The 16,350-nt window shown below is 43.2% G+C and overlaps 1 protein-coding gene and 1 long non-coding RNA gene across 6 annotated transcripts in view; one reads left to right on the plus strand and one right to left on the minus strand.

Moving 5' to 3' along the window:
• Positions 1 to 4,458, minus strand: part of runx1 (RUNX family transcription factor 1) — a 173,170-nt gene extending 168,712 nt beyond the window's left edge. Inside the window, exons 1-2 of one of the 4 annotated variants that reach the window (XM_033032539.1) lie at positions 4,267 to 4,458; positions 3,992 to 4,084 (exon numbers count right to left, since the gene is read on the minus strand). In XM_033032539.1, coding sequence (XP_032888430.1) covers positions 3,992 to 4,049 — 58 coding nt within the window. In that variant the 5' untranslated portion in view covers positions 4,050 to 4,084; positions 4,267 to 4,458. Of the gene's footprint in view, positions 1 to 3,991; positions 4,094 to 4,266 lie in introns of those variants that run through there. The other 3 variants (XM_033032541.1, XM_033032542.1, XM_033032540.1) reach the window with 3 other exon arrangements.
• Positions 909 to 15,895, plus strand: LOC116980382. 2 transcript variants are annotated; one of them, XR_004413949.1, is made up of 3 exons: positions 909 to 1,422; positions 9,363 to 9,518; positions 15,866 to 15,895. It is a non-coding gene; the product is annotated as an uncharacterized LOC116980382 (long non-coding RNA). The 2 variants fall into 2 exon arrangements; XR_004413950.1 differs by lacking the exon at positions 909 to 1,422 and adding an exon at positions 2,297 to 2,684.
• The last annotated feature ends 455 nt before the right edge of the window (positions 15,896 to 16,350 follow it).

The following is a 16,350-nucleotide window of genomic DNA, read 5'->3' on the forward strand; positions in this document are numbered from 1 at the left end:
GGAGTAGACTCGATGGGCCGAATGGCCTAATTCTACTCCTATAACTTGTGAACAGTCCGCAGTCCGCACAAAGCTGTCACCTTTCCCCATTGTACATGGGGTACATGGCCGGCCAACTTGTTTGCTCTTGCACTAAACACCATTCCCTTTACCCTGTACCTTTACACTGTGGACGGCTCGATTGAAATCATGTAAAGTATTTCCGCTGACTGGATAGCACGCAACAAAAAGCTTTTCTCTGTACCTCGCTACACCTGACACTAAACTAAACTAAACAGAACAGTTGCCACAACAGCTGAGAGGATAAAATGCAACTAAATGAGCACATTCATTCAATTAAGCATCAAAATGGGCTCAGGCAATTGATTACCAACATCCAGCTCCTAATTACAGTGGAAGCTCAACATGTTATTATTGCGGTATAATCTTTCTCAATTAAATAATTTGAATATAAACAATGCAGCTGATAAACAGAGTTTACACTTGGCACAGATTCTTTATGCAACACAGGTTCTTGGGCCATTGTTTATGGTCAAGTGTTGGCCTGCATTTGTCCTTCAGGCCAGCCTAGAGTCAAATTTATTGGAGATCCACATGCGGGATCATGCTGTGCACCAAAGTTGACCGCAGTGTTTTTGCTTGTGGGGTAGATTTTAAATGGTTATTCTTTGGTTACAAACTGCTTTAGGATTTCCTGAGCTGGTGAACGGCTCTCTATGGATGCACATTTTTCCTGTCATTACAGAATTTCTGGTGAACATTCTGTGAACATAAGAGCTCTTTATATCACAGTCGGCCTGACGTGTGTGTGTGTGTAAACATATTTCCTGGAGGGTAACTGTTTATTATACCAATGTATTTAATGTTTCTTGAGTAAATATTGCAGAGATAGCAGTTTTGAGAAGAATTAATTTAATCCTATATTCCCCTTTCCAATTTCCTGTGCATGGGTGGTTTGCTATTTAGACATTTCTCTGATGCCAATCTTTAGACAAATACATTAATTCACTAAAAGAGAAGGCAGCAGCTTTTACTAATTTCGGTCGTTTTTTGGTGCCGTTGAATTGTACACCCCCGTATGTACGACTCCAAGTATGTACGACTTTAAACCAACACCTCCTTCAGCCTAAATCTCCCCCGCATCTGCTCACACCACAGACTGAAGTGATTCACATTATGAAAATCTCACTGTTAGCAGAGGTTTCTGCACAGATCCCCCACAAAAGTGCTTGGACATTATTTGGTCGTATCGTGAAACGGGATGGATGCAAGACTGAGGCATCTATTAACACCCAGGGTGTAAGTCATGGCTGCCAAGAAAACCTCTCAAAAGGATGATCTCAGTTGATTTAATTTATACTCTTTTATAATCGATGGTGAAGTATTAAAGAAGGTTTAAGATAATCGAAGCCTTTGATCCAGGTATGTATCAGCCTCTGGACAAAACGTTGTATCTAGGCCTCTTCTTCCTTCTCAGATAATTTTATTGGCCTTTTTTTATATAGTCAGAGGATGGAGAAAGGCTCTTCAGCCCAACTCGTCTATGCCAATCAAGCCCATTTGCCCAATTTGGCCCATTTGGCCAATATCTTTCCTATCCGTGTACCTGTCCAAGTGTCTGTTAAAATGTTGTTATCATATCTACCTCAACTACCTCGTCTGGCAGCTTGTTCAGTATATCCACTGCCCTCTCAGTGAAAATGTTGCCCCTCAAGTTCCTACTAAATCTTACCAGTCTCCCTTTAGACCTATGTTATCCAGTTCTTGATTCCCCTACTCTGGGTATAAGACTCTGTGCATTTACCCTATCTATTCCTCTCATGATTTTCGAAGAAAGATAGGGCTTCCGTTTTGTAGTAGTCCTGCTCAATATTTGTTCTCACCTCAAAGTTAATAAAACCGATCCTCTGACCTATTTGGTTTACTGTCGTCCCACCTCATTGATTACAAATTGGCTTCTGTATTACACGACATTTGAAGCCCTTTCGAAAAGCTTCACTGGCTGGAAAGAGCTCCTGAAGTTCTGAAAGAAACACTAGAAATTCAAACATTTATTGGGAAGCTGGAAGTTCACAAAATAAAAAGTTTACTGGGCATTGGGAATATTTTGCTGGAACATGGTGCAGCATTGAGTGAAATATTACCTGAACAATTAGGTATTTACTGAAGAGGATTAATGTTTAAACCCGCTGTAAATTGAAACATCCACCCTCATGGGGCGCAATGTTACATCGGAAGGTGTGACTTCAGCAGCTTCCTTGTCAGAGAGCATAAGTGGTAGCCTGGTGCAGCATGATAGAAAAGTCCCATATCTTTTGTGGTGTACCACACTCAATACATGCGTCAGCTTTCTTCCAGTGTTTTCTCAGAATAGAACAATTGCCTTTTTTTGCTCTCCTTTCTCATTTCTAACACCGTATCGTGCTGCAAGAATTATGGATTTCCTTCTGCGCAGCCTGATAAAGTGAAATATACGGGACGAGAAGGACTTGTTATTTCCCCCACCGCCGACAACTCGGGGCAATAAATTTCAGCAGTGTTTTTGCAACAAAAGAAAAATAGAAAGGGATGAGAGAGGCACCCGAGGTGTCGCCAACGGCGGGTCCGAGCATAGAACCGGGTGAAAACTGCAACACAAACAAACTGCCCACTGACGGGATTATTTATCTAACTAGCATGAGTCTGTGAGGTTTTTTTTTCTCTTTCTGCCTCGTATCTCGAAGCTAACCAGAGCCTTGTGCTCGTGCGAGGGAAATGGGGAAGCTAAACCAAAAAGACACGATTATCACAAATACCAGTGGATTAAATATGCTAGTTTCCTTCTCCACGCTAAACGCGTTCACAAAATGACCATCTCTGAATGCCAACGCAACTTGTTTACGGTAATTATTTTTTTTTTTTGATTTGTCCATCGATTTAGAATGCCAATCAATGCTAAACTAGCCCACTTCACATTTTTCCCTTTTGCTTTTGTTTTTGCTTAACCCCGGTTTGCTGGGTTAAAAATGGCGCCTTACTGTAACTAATGCCCCTAACTTCCGAGCATTTGAGCAAACCGTGCCTCAGCTGCCTGCATTCTGCTGGGGCAAAGCAGCATTATTTATGCAAAGGTCTTTATTACCTTATCAAACTTACAAAAATTTCCTCTATAACTTTTCCTGTCGATAGAGTCGGAAACAAAACAAGAATAAAAATGTCAACCTGAATCCAGGAAGGTCCCTCTCGTTATTTGAAGAATATTGTTTCCTCTGGCTGTTAACAGCACTGAGGAAGCAGTTGTTCAGGGAACCCAACGAGTTTCTAGTAAGTTTGAACAGGGACTGTGGCCATTCGACTGAGCTGAATGATGCTGCAGGAATGCATAAATCATCACACCAGCATGACTCGATGATACAAAATTTCTCCCTTTCCATACAAACTCTACTGAAAGCAGCGAGAAGTTAAAAAGGCTTTAGTAACAGTTTAGAAAGAGAAGCATGTGTACTCACTTCAGGGGATAGTTCATGCATCATTCACTCTGCGTTGCTAAATAATAATTTTTTTTGGGTGAATAAAAACAGCCAACTGCTCATGTTCATGACTCAAAGTGACATAAACTTCTAAACGTATATCTTGTCCTTCTGTTTCCGTACCGACACGAGTGACTAATTCAGTTGTTTTCAAAACTACTTAACCAAAGACTAGTCTCTTTTTAGTCAGCCTTAAAGAGTGCACATTCGCCTCACACAAACCATTCGACAAGCCTTCACATCATGTTGTGCAAAACGTTGCTCAAGGCAGACAATTTTATTACTTCAGCAATACATTTATAAACTGGAGAAAATTGGGACCCACGAATCAGTACTTATTATTAAAAAAAATTGCAAGCATTAGCTATGTAACTTGTCATCATGCAGCCACAAAATAACAGCATCTTTCTTGCATTATGTTTCTGGAGGACTTTCTCAACGCTCACTGCGAACGGAATCATTTTTAAGCAAGGGTGGCTTACCTCTCATGAAGCACTGTTGATATGAAGGAAATGCCTCAAATATGCTGTTCGAAGCCATCGAAGCTGTCCCAACGGGTAGCGCAGATCTCCCACCTTTTCAAAGCAAAACCAAAAAAGATTTAAGCGTCGCGCTCTCCACTCTACCGTTCATCTCTGGCAATTTCCTTTTACCTTATCACACAGCACTTCTGCAGCGCTGCAAACAGCACGATAAGGTACTTTTTGAGGTCTGAAATGTAAAAATAGTGGATTGGTTGTGGTTAGATGATGCTTACCACTGTATGAAATGCTTGGTACTCTGTGGTTTAAATCAGAATGCGTCGCTGTGTACTGACCAACGTCCCGGACCCACTGTTGTGTGACTGGTCTGCACCCAACTTGTGGTTCTGTGGTTGTTTATGAGGCCCAAAGAGTTTCACACGACCTAAATTACAAATTTAACTGTTCCCCTTTGATTATTCAACCTAATTGGTTGGTCCCTGATCATGTGTCTCGTGTGATGTTGCCTTCTGTTCTTATTGTACAAGGCCCTTCCCTTCCCACCTGCCCTCCCCCTAACTTAATCAGGAAATAGCAGAGGCTGGAGTTTGCTGAAACTGACTCATAGCCTCTTTTTTGCTTATTATGCAAATAGAGTGTTATGATTTTGTACAACAGAGCCTGTGTTACTTTAAGAGCAAAGGCGCTGTTTTAATCTGTCATCGAAATTTCCCTGAAACTTTCATTTTCCTCGTGCACCCACTGAAAGGTAAACAGATAGTTGAAATATTGGGATTCCATTTTATTATCCTGCCATAAATATGGGAAAGATATTTCTTCACACAGCATGAAATATATAGTATAACTTTTTTTCCCCCCAATCCCACTGAGGATAAATTGCACACTTTCCAGTTAAGGAATTTTAGTACACAATTCTTTTTATCCCTCAATCATATTTATCATATCTATTTAACGGCACCAGTTATTGGATGCATTACGTTTTAGGCACTCAATTATGAAGTAAGGTCAGATATAATTGATTCTAATTATTGAAACACATGCCTGTCCATTTTCAGATTCTCTTTAAATTAAGACCTAATAAATGTGAAGTGTAGGTCGTAGATGACATCCAGATTCTGCCCGACCCTTACTTGAAGAGTGACCATTACATGGGGACAACCATGATCGTTAGCATTGCCTCTCCGCAGTTGAACCATCAGCCCGCTACTTAACCCGCACGAAGAATTGGCAACTTAGCAGAAATGTATTGACACTTAATGGAGTTAGCGAACCCGGGAAACAAAAACTTCAAAATCTTTAACCGAGAGTCTATGCGTATCATGATTAATTGATGTATTAATTAATCCGTAAGTGATTTAAGAACAGATGTAAATAAAAAAACTTGGTTAAATTAAGGGATTTAGAAAGGTAACGAGAGCTCACAGACTCACCTTGGGTTAGAGTACCAGCAGTTACTGTTGCAGCACTTTTTCACAGAGTCCTAATCCAAGCAGTTATTTATAAAAAATAAATGTATTTTGTGCTTTTATATTCTAATTGCAGTCCACGGATTTGAAAGGCAAGTCAATATTCTGTGTTGGTAAAAGGCACATTATTCTTATTACGAGCTTACGCCGCCTTTTTTTTCAATCGGACAATGCAAATGTTTGGGACTCCTAATTGTTAGGTTGGAGTAGGACTGGTTGTAGAACAGCTGGCTCCCTGCAAGTATCCTGTGAACAAAGTTTTGAATTTCCTTCGCAGTTAACCACATCACTATTTAACCCATCCATCTGCTGCAAACTTTTCTTTTTGTTCCTACGCAAACATGTAATCTCCCCAAAAATAAAAGAGGAATCGCTTAAATCTGTAACCGGCTGCATCTTTCAACAAAGCGCTTGTAGACCGTTAGTGTGATGGCTTGGGTGCATGTCCATAAATAAGATCAGCATGTCTGAGAGATGTCCTCCATGAATTCTTCCTTGTACTCCCAGCCTATTATACACTGCAAAGCCTGCTGCTCATTTCCATGCATTTGGTGCCACAGAATTTGGATTCATTTGATGTTGCATTAGAAGAAATGAAAGCAAAGGGGGCGGAAAGTAAAAAGGACGCTTGTCTCTCCTTTCTTCTTGAGTCATGTTGCGACATAGCCATTGGCAAGGCTGAGGCAGTCAAAGAATAAGAATCCACCCCCCCCCCCCACCCCCCACCCCCCCCCTCATCCCCAAAGAATATTGCAGTTAATTGATCCCAGCCTACCACATGGCTCCATTCCATGAGAGGATGCTTCATCGGAGGTCTGCTAGCTCCTCGACATCAATGGATGAGAGAGGATGTTAAAAATCCATGTGGAAGCTTTGCAGAGAAGCCAGAAAGAAGCAGCAGGCTTCTGGGACTTTAAATCTCAGTCAACGACAATCAATTTTTTAATGGAACAATTCCCCTTACTTCAGTCCTGGGTCCTTTCACCCTACAGTGCATTTTCAATTATTCTACAAAGAAAAGGAAGACCCCCATCCTTAAATGGGACATATGAAAGTAAATCGTAAATGACATTTTTCTGATCTCTGTTCTCCTAAATACAGGAAGGGGGAAATCATGTGTAGGAAGGAACTGCAGATGCAGGTTTGCACCGAAGATAGACACAGAATGCTGGAGTAACTTAGCGGGCCAGGCAGCATCTCTGGAGGAAAGGAACGGGTGACCCGAGTCTCGACACAAAATGTCATCCATTCATCTCTCCAGAGATGCTGCCTGTCCCGCTGAGTTACTCCAGCATTTTGTGTCTATCTGAGGATGGGGGAATCAGTTTGATATTGGGCATTGATGCTGAGAGGGCCTGTAACTAGATGGGTTCCAATGAGAGGAAGAGTGGCTTATGCTCACTATCCATCCTAGTCACCAATGTTCACTCACAAACATGGAAGGAGCATATAGGATGGAATATTCTGAAGCCACCTGAACGATAACACTGGCACTTTCTGACTCTGCAGTTACTTTGCTTCAACCCAACAGCAGTGAACACCCCCCCCCCCCCCCCCCCACTGTTAAAGGTGGTGCTGATTAAATGAGATTTAAAATGACACCCAATCTGCCTAGTGGGTTGGGAATGGTGAGGTAATAATGCTGATGGCACTACTTGATGAAGAGAAGGGGACTTTCTCTGGTATTCCAACCAATATGCTTCCCTCTACCAAATTTAAAATAAATTGTTCAGCATAAATTGACAGCAGGTACTATCGCAATGTTTAAAAAGCATTTAGACAGGTACATGGATGGGACAGGTTTACAGAACTATGGGACAAATGCAGGCAGATGGGATTACATGTTGGTCGATGTGGGCAAGTCGGGCCAAAGGACCAGCTTCCATGCTGTATGACCCTATGACTCTAACCAGATTCTATGATCATGCACTTAAATGCACAAGTTGATCATCTGGTTTGTTATGTTGTAATGATGGCAATACCAACATTTCCTTCATTGGCTGCATACTGCTTTGAATTGCACCTTGAGGGTGTAAAATGATTTGCATTATTGGATATGATTGTCTGTGCAATGAAACAAATCAAGAATATGCATCAATATGAAGGAAGAATACCATTCAAAATGGAGTCAGTTAATTTTGAAGAATTAGCCCATTAATGTTGCATGAATGAGCCACTGGTTAACCCCAAGGGTGGCACAGTGGCACAGCTGGTAGAGTTGCTGGCTCATAATGCCACAGACCCAGGTTTGATCCTTATCTCAGGTGCTGTCCGTGTGGAGTTTGCATGTTCTCCCTGTGACTGTATGGGAATCCTCTGGGTGCTCCGGTTTCTTCCCACATTCCAAATATCCGTGGGCTTGTAGGTAAAATCGACATCTGCAATTTGCTCCTATTGTGTAGAGAGAAGATGAGAAAGTGGGATAACATAGAATTACTAGGAAAGGGTTGGCGTGCACATGGTGTGTCGAGGTGTGTATTTCCACGCTGTATCTCTAAACCTAACATATTTCTACTATCATGTGAATTCAATTAATAGGAACTTTGACTAATGCTTTGTAATATCTAATTAATAATAACTGAAGTGGACAGCTTTTCTAAAATGTTCGTATGTAGCATTTTAGTTTGCTGTGGAAACTAGCAGTCGTAAAGTGTATCTGTAAGGTGACTCCATAGTCAGTATTTTAAGATTGTAAACGTATAATCTGAAATAAAGAATTAAGATTCTCGTTCCCTGCGAAGCAGTCTGTGCGATGGATGAAACTAGAAGAGAATTCAGCTTTCTGTCTATTTAACTGCACCGATTATTGGATTTGTTACAGTTTAGTCACTCAAGAGCAATGATCGAACTGACTTGGCTTCTGGCATCCACACCGTCTGATATGTCAGAGCAGACAAACTTCTTGAGTTGAGGGTTATTGACATTATGGAACACTCTGCCGTTGCACATCAGACAGGCCCCCTCACTGTCCATCTTCAAAACCAGTCTTAAAGCCCTTTTCTATTCCTTGGCTTTTGACCCTGCATGAGACTTTGCTCCTGTTTTAGTGTTTTTAATGTTTTTTATTGTTTTTACTCTCTTTTTTAATGTTTTTATTGTCTTGTAATAATTTTTTGTTCATGATTAGTCATGTACAGCACTTTGTTGCAACAGTGGTTGTTTTTAAAGTGCTCTATAAATAAAGTTATTATTATTATTATTATTGAAGTTGGGATAGTGAAGTTGAAACGGTGGTGGTCATTGTTCTCTGTGTAGTGTCCTTAAAATGCTAACTGACTGAGTGAACATTCAGTTCAGTTCATTTTAGTTCAGTTTGGTTTATGGTCACACGTACCAAGGTGCAGTGAAAAGTTTTTTTTAAAGCAGTAAATTTTGGCATTGTAATTGTTTAGTTTAGTTTAGTTTAGTTTAATTTAGTGACACAGTGTTGAGACAAGCCCTTCGACCCATCAAGTCCGCGTCAACCAATGATCACCTGTACAGTAGTTCGATCCTACACTCGAGGGCCAATTTAAAGAAGCCAATTAAAACCTACATGTCTTTAAAATGTGGTAGGAAACCGGGGCACCCATGGGGTTACAGTGGGAGGAGAGAAATAGATGTAAATCCAGGAGGGGTACAGGGGAGGAGTGGGGGTGGGGGGGAGTGGGGGGCGAGGTGGAAAGAGGGGATGTGGGAGAGAAAGGGGAGGGGGAGGCAAGGTTTTTAGAGGTTACCTACAGCCCGGAGAGCAAAAAGCTGCAGATGCTGGATGCCTGAAATAAAAACAGAGTTGTGCTGGAAATATTCAGCAGTACAGAATGCATTGAATTTACACTTCAGATCAATGACCCTTCACCAGTTAAAATAGTTCATTGGTGAATCGCGGTCAGATTTACCATCATCTCCCATCTCCACACACACAGGTTAAAAATGGAATCAATTGTGCCTGAAGGAAGGGCCAAATATGCCATGAAGACAAAGAAGACAATGATTAACCTTGTGCTGGTGTCAACAGGGAGGATCAAGCTTTGTCCAGGCAGCCTGCAGTGAGGCTAATATAGATAGCCTGTAAAGCCGCAGTAAGTAAGAATTTCATTGTAAGCACACAGGAGACTGCGGATACTGGTTTACAAAGAAAGACGCAAAGTGCTGGAGTAACTCAGCGGGACAGGCAGCATCTCTGGAGAGAAGCAATGGGTGACATTTCGGGTCGAGACCCTTCTTCAACATTGCGATAGTACCTGCCTCAACTACTTCCTCCAACAGCTCATTCCATATCCTCACCACCCTTTGTGTAAAAAAGTTACCCCTCAGGTACATATTAAATCTTTCCCCCTCACCTTAAACCTATGTCATCTGGATTTTGATTTCCCTACTCTGGGCAAGAGACAGTGAAGAGAGATAGGGGTGGGGCGGGGTGTTTGTTGGTTACATACCTAAATTTGGACAATTCAGTGTTCACACCATTGGGTTTGTGAGCGACACAAGCAGACATTTATTCCATTTACCTTATTCCATTGACTGGACATTTGAGAATCAAACACTCTTGATTCTTGTACTAAACAGGTGTACCTGGATTTCATGAATAGTCACCAAGTGTTCAATTGCCTTGAATTTGCAAGTAAGGATATCATTGTCCTATCTGGGATATATGACAGTAAAACACTCTTGCCCCATGAGCTAAACTGGACGCCGCGGAACGTTTAATTGCATCGTGAAATAGGACATGATTGCAATTTTAAAAAATCTGAAAAGGTTACTGGCGAGGCAGATTCACCACGGAGCAAGACGCGTATAGGAAGAAACTGCAGATGCTGGTTTACACCGAAGATAGACACAAAATGCTGGGGTAACTCAGCGGGACAGGCGGCATCACTGGTGAGAAGGATCGGGCGACGTTTCGGGTCGAGACCCGTTCCTTCTCGCCGGAGACGTTGCCTGCCCCATTGAGTTCCTCCAGCGTTTTGTGTCTATCCACGGAGCAAGAGCTGCCGGCGGATCAAGGAATTTTTCTGCGGCAAGACGCAGACAAGGTCCTGCCGTTAAGGATAATATCTGCGGAGTGGCACAAGTTGAACCCTCACTCGATTGAACCCAAGCGGCGGGTCCAGGTCCAGCAAACCAAACGGGGCTTGGAGAAAACTTCAATGTCAGTGAAACATCTTCAAATGCTAAATGCTGCTTTAATGTCTGGAGCTAAAATTGGCCTGTTGTGCTTGATTCGGTTTTATTTCAACATTAATGGAACAAAACAGAATGCATTTCCAAGAGACCCGCTTGAATGTGGTGTCCATGTGTGCCTGGATTGAAAAGGAATGTCATTTCAGCGTTAATTCTTGATATTTCAGATCGTGGCGAACTTGGGGGGGAAGCAAAGACTACTCGCTGCGGGGCACCTCTTAGATTGAATGTTGTTGTGGGCTGAGGGTATCTAGGCTGGGTACGTGAGCATAGGGCGTCTCGCTGTTCCTGTTCTCAGCGACGGGCGAGGTCACTGAGGGACAGTCAATGTGATTTCAGCAAATGGTCCCGATCTCATCCCATGCCCGGGATAACCCCCCCCCCCCGCGGGACATTCTCATCTCACTCTGTACACTCCCTCCTCTGACAACTCTGGTGAACTGTAAAAATAAGACACAAGGAACTGCAGATGCTGGTTTATACCAAAAAAAGACACAATGCCGGAGTAACTGTAAAAGGGAGATACAAGATCTGTAGATGTGTTCAAGAAGGAACTGCAGATGCTGGAAGATCGAAGGTACACAAAAATGCTGGAGAAACTCAGCGGGTGCAGCAGCATCTATGGAGCGAAGGAAATAGGCGACGTTTCGGGTCGAAACCATTCTTCAGATTGATGGGGGGTGGGGGGGGGGGGGGGAGCATTTGTAGATGCTGGTTTACACACAAAAATAGTCACAGAGCGCTGGAGTAGGTTTAAAATGAGATGCAAGCAACTGCAGATGCTGGTTTATACAAAATAAAACAGAGTGCTGGAGTAACTTTAAAAAGGAGATACAGGAACTGCAGATGCTGGTTTATACAAACAAAAGGCAGGTCTGGAGGAATTATAAACATGAGATACAAGGAGCCGCAGATGCTGGTTTATACAAAAAAAGACATAGAGTGCTGGAGTAACTCAACAGAGCAGGCATCAGGTAGACAAAAATGATGGAGAAACTCAGCGGGTGAGGCAGCATCTATGGTGCGAAGGAAATAGGCAACGTTTCGGGTCGAAACCCTTCTTCATCAACAGGCAGCATCTCTGGAGAACAAGGATAGACGACCTTCGGGCCGGGGCCCACTGAGTTACTCCAGCACTTTGTGTCTTTCTTGTTTGGGGTGAACTACGCTGCTTCTGAAGGCTGATTAGATTTTATAAAGGTGGTTTTGTAAGTGGCTGGAGACTGCGAGTAGTTGTAGCGTTGTCACATGGCACATACATCTGGAGACTGCAGCCACCCTATACTAGAGATCGACACAAAATGCAGGAGTAACACAGCGGGTCAGACAGCATCTCTGGGTGAAAATGGATAGGTGAAGTTTTGTGTCTGGACCCATCCTCAGACCACCCTGTACATATTGTACGTTTTACGATGTGCTTTGTGCACTTAGTGAGATGGGGAATGGGTAATTTCCCTCAGAGTGTAAGACTGCCTTTTACTCCCTGTCTGCCACCACTGCCAGTGTGAGATAGTCACAGAGTCATACAATGGGGATACAAGCCCTTCAGCCCAACTCGTCCATGCTGACCGAGATGCCCCACCATTTGCCCGTGTTTGGCCCAGATCCCTCCAAACCTAATGTCTTTGAAATGTTGTTTTTATTGTACCTGCCTCAGCTCACAGAGATGAGGGAATTTCCCCACACTTTATTGGATAACCATGATGAAGATTCCACATTAGTGTGGTGGTCCTCCTGTAAGGACTGATGCAGACATTGACAGCGGTGGAGACATCATGCTAGAGGGTTAGTGGTCATCCGTTTACAAAACTCAGGGTAAAAATGGAGAGTTGCCGAATAGTGAAAGGCCTGGATAGAGTGGATGTGGAAAGGATGTTTCCACTGGTGGGAGAGTCTCAGACCATAGGCCATAGCCTCAGAATAAATGGATGTACCTTTAGTAAGGAGATGAGGAGGAATGTCTTTAGTCAGAGGGTGGTGAATCTGTGGAATGCATTACCACAGAAGGCTGTGGAGGCCAATGGATATTTTTAAGGTGGAAATTGATAGGTTCTTGATTAATAAGAGTTTCAAGGGTTATTGGGGGAAGGCAGGAGAATTGAATTGAGAAGGAAAGATAGATCAGCCATGATTGAATGGCAGAGCAGACTTGATGGGCCAAATGGCCTAATTCTGCTCCTACCACTTTTGAACTTATGAACTGATGAAAAGACGTACGGCGTTGAGGCGGTGCGTACAGCGTCGAGGTGGCTGCGGGCCGGCAGGCCGTTGCAACGCAGATTTTTTGAACACGGTCAGTTTTTCGGAGCCCCGCGTGATGTCGGGACCAGCTCCACACAACTCCATATGGCTCCGGCGATCGAAGTGAGACCGGCCCCGCGAGGCCGTACGGCTCAAGCGACCACGTTAGATCGCACTTGCCGCATGGAGTCGCATGCTCGTGTGACAGGCCCTTTAGGTCGCGCTTGCCGCATGGAGTCGCATGCTCATGGGACAGGCCCTTACTACTTTAATCATCAATTGCAGCCCAATCACGGATTGCAATCAAAGCCCCGGGTCACGCCCTCTTCTCCCCTCTCTCATCAGGCAAGAGGTGCAGAAGTTTGAAAACACATACCTCCAGATTCAGGGATAGTTTCTTCTCGGCTGTTATCAGGTAACTGAACTGTTCCCTCGCCAGCTAAAGAGCAGTCCTGACCTCCCATCTAGCCCATTGGAAACTTTCAAACTATCTTTAATCTGACTTTATTTTGCACTAAACATTACACCCTTTACCCTGTGTCTGTACAATGTAGACAGCTTAAGGGTAATCATGTATAGTCTTTTCACTGACTGGATAGCACACAACAAAAAGCTTTTCACTGTACCTCAATACATGTGACTATAATAAACTAAACTAAAACACCCCATTGATTACCAGCCTTTCCATCCATTTTATTAACTGCACCCCACTGATCATGAACCTGACTCCTGACTATTGATCCTGCTTCTTCACCAACAAACTTACTCTAGGACTATTAAAATTACTCTGTTGACCACCAACTTCCATTGTCCTTATTATCAACTGCTGCCCATTGACTACTAACTTTATATTCTTGGTAAGCGATCCCATCCCTCAATGATCCTGGAACTAACCACTATTCCATGCCACCATCGGTTGCAAAGGCCCTTCAGACACATGGCATCTGCCTCTACCTCCTCCACCACTTCCACCTCATTAAAAAGTTCAAGTTCAAGTTACATTTATTGTCACATGCATCAATTGGTACAGTGAGATTTGAGTTGCCATACAAATAAAAAGAACACAATACACGACAGAATTTAACACAACATCCCCACACAGCGGAATCAACGTTCCCACTATGAGGGAAGGCAATAAAGTTCAGTCATCTTTGCTAGAATTTAGAAGTTTGAGGGCGGATCTTATAGAAACTTTCAAAATTCTTAAGGGGTTGGACAGGCTTGATGCAGGAAGATTGTTCCCGATGTTGGGGAAGTCCAGAACAAGGGGTCACAGTTTAAGGATAAGGGGGAAATCTTTTAGGACCGAGATGAGGAAAATATTTTTTACACAGAGAGTGGTGAATCTCTGGAATTCTCTGCCACAGAAGGTAGTTGAGGCCAGTTCATTGGCTATATTTAAGGGGGAGTTAGATGTGGCCATTGTGGCTAAAGGGATCAGGGGGTATGGAGAGAAGGCAGGTACAGGATACTGAGTTGGATGATCAGCCATGATCATATTGAATGGCGGTGCAGGCTCGAAGGGCCGAATGGCCTACTCCTGCACCTATTTTCTATGTTCTATGTTTCTATGTTTGTTCACCCATGGTCGAGGCCTTTGAGTTCTTTCTCCTCTTTGAGTTCATCCTCCAGTCCAGCTCCAGTCCCCGACTCACCTGATTTTGTAGATTCGGCAGTGGACTTTCAACGTTGGAGATTGGTTCAGAAATTAACAATACTTAGTGCCTCGGTTTCAATCAAAAAAGGGCCACAAACCAAACATTCTTTCACCAGCTGTGAACCAAGTTCTAAGCAAATGAACTAGCCGTGGGGTCTTTTGTACCCACTTGGGAGAACAAATTTGGCTTTAGTTTCACACTTCTTCCAGTACAAAGCTTTCTTGGCCATGTTGAATGGGGTTACTGGTATGTGGAAAGGGTAGCCAAAGTTTCCCATTTACTCTCAAGAAGACAAACCTGAATGGAAAGCAACATGATGAGGTTGTACATGGGTTGCGATGAGAACAAAACATCTCAATGAAATGGGAAGAATTTTTAACAAATGGCAAATGAAGGCTGAGATGAAACTGAAACTCCAAGTGGGATTAGAAAGAAATCTTCTCCCAAACATCTTGATTTGGTATCTTTTACCAAGTGAAGCATCGCATGCCATGGGCTTGGTTTTTCTTCACTAATGTTGCTTTTTTTCCCAACACCTCAATCACTCTGCTCCTTTTCCCTCTTCCGTATGCTCACCTCCCATTTCTCTCTTCTATCTCCCTCCCCCCTCGTTCCCCTCCCCCTTGACCTCTTCCACCCCTATCCCTCCCTCTGGGTTCATGTAAGGTCATCAGGTCATAAGTGTAGGAGCAGAATTTGGCCATTCGGCCCATCAAGTCTACTCCACCATTCAATCATGGCTAATCTATCTCTGTCCTAACACCATTCTGCCTTCTCCCCATAACCCGTACTAATCAATAATCTATGTATTTCTGCCTTAAAAATATCAATTGACAGCCTCTACAGCCTTCTGTGGCAAAGAATTCCATACATTCACCACCCTCTTACATAAGAAATTCCTCATCTCCTCCCTAAAGGAACATCTTTTAATTCGGAGGATATAATGTCTAATCCTAGACTCTCCCATTAGTGGAAACATCCTCTCCACATCCACTTATCTAAGCTTCACACTCCACTCATCCTCTCCTTTAATTACCTGACACCCTTTTGTCTCCTTTTCACCTCTGGACTTCCTCCACTCATCGGCCTATCACCCCACCCCCTCCTCACCCATATCCACCAGTAACTTACCAGGATTTGCCCCATCTCCACCACTCTCTCTTCCAGCTTTCTAACCCCTACTCCATTCGTCTGAAGAAGGGTCCCGACCCGAAACGTCGCCTGTCCATTTCTTTCCACAGATGCTGCCCGACCCGCTGAGTTCCCCCGAAACTTTGAGTTTTGCTGAAGACTTTAGCGCCTCCTGTTCTGTCACCTGTTCCCTGATCTTGCTTTTTCATTCCCAGATCATCCATTCGGAGGGATCACCTTCAAAAGAAAAAAAAAGAAAGCCGCGCCAATCTCGACTAAAAACAGAAGAACAGAGATAAAGATGGGTCTAAATGTTGGACTGTAGAACTTGCATCAAAACGGGAACAAATGATCAAACTCCAGCCATCTCTCATCATGTCTAGTTTTGCTGGATTGTGCTTTCTTTCAACACGATCAAGAAAGTGAAAAGAAGGACACTACTAAAGTATTTTTTATTTCTCATCTTTTCTCTTATCACCTTTTCTCTTATATGGGTGGCATGGTGGTGCAGCCGTAGCAGTGCCAGGGACACAGGTTTGATCCTGACTGCGGGCGCTGTCTATATGGAGTTTGTACATTCTCCTCGTGACCTGCGTGGGTTTTCTCCGGTAACTCTGGGTTACCTCCCACACTTCAAAGACGTACAGATTTGTAGGCTAATTGGCTTGGTAAAAATTGCAAATTGCAGTATTGATGTGAG

Source organism: Amblyraja radiata, chromosome 14 (assembly GCF_010909765.2).
Source record: "Amblyraja radiata isolate CabotCenter1 chromosome 14, sAmbRad1.1.pri, whole genome shotgun sequence".
Lineage (NCBI taxonomy): Eukaryota > Metazoa > Chordata > Chondrichthyes > Rajiformes > Rajidae > Amblyraja > Amblyraja radiata.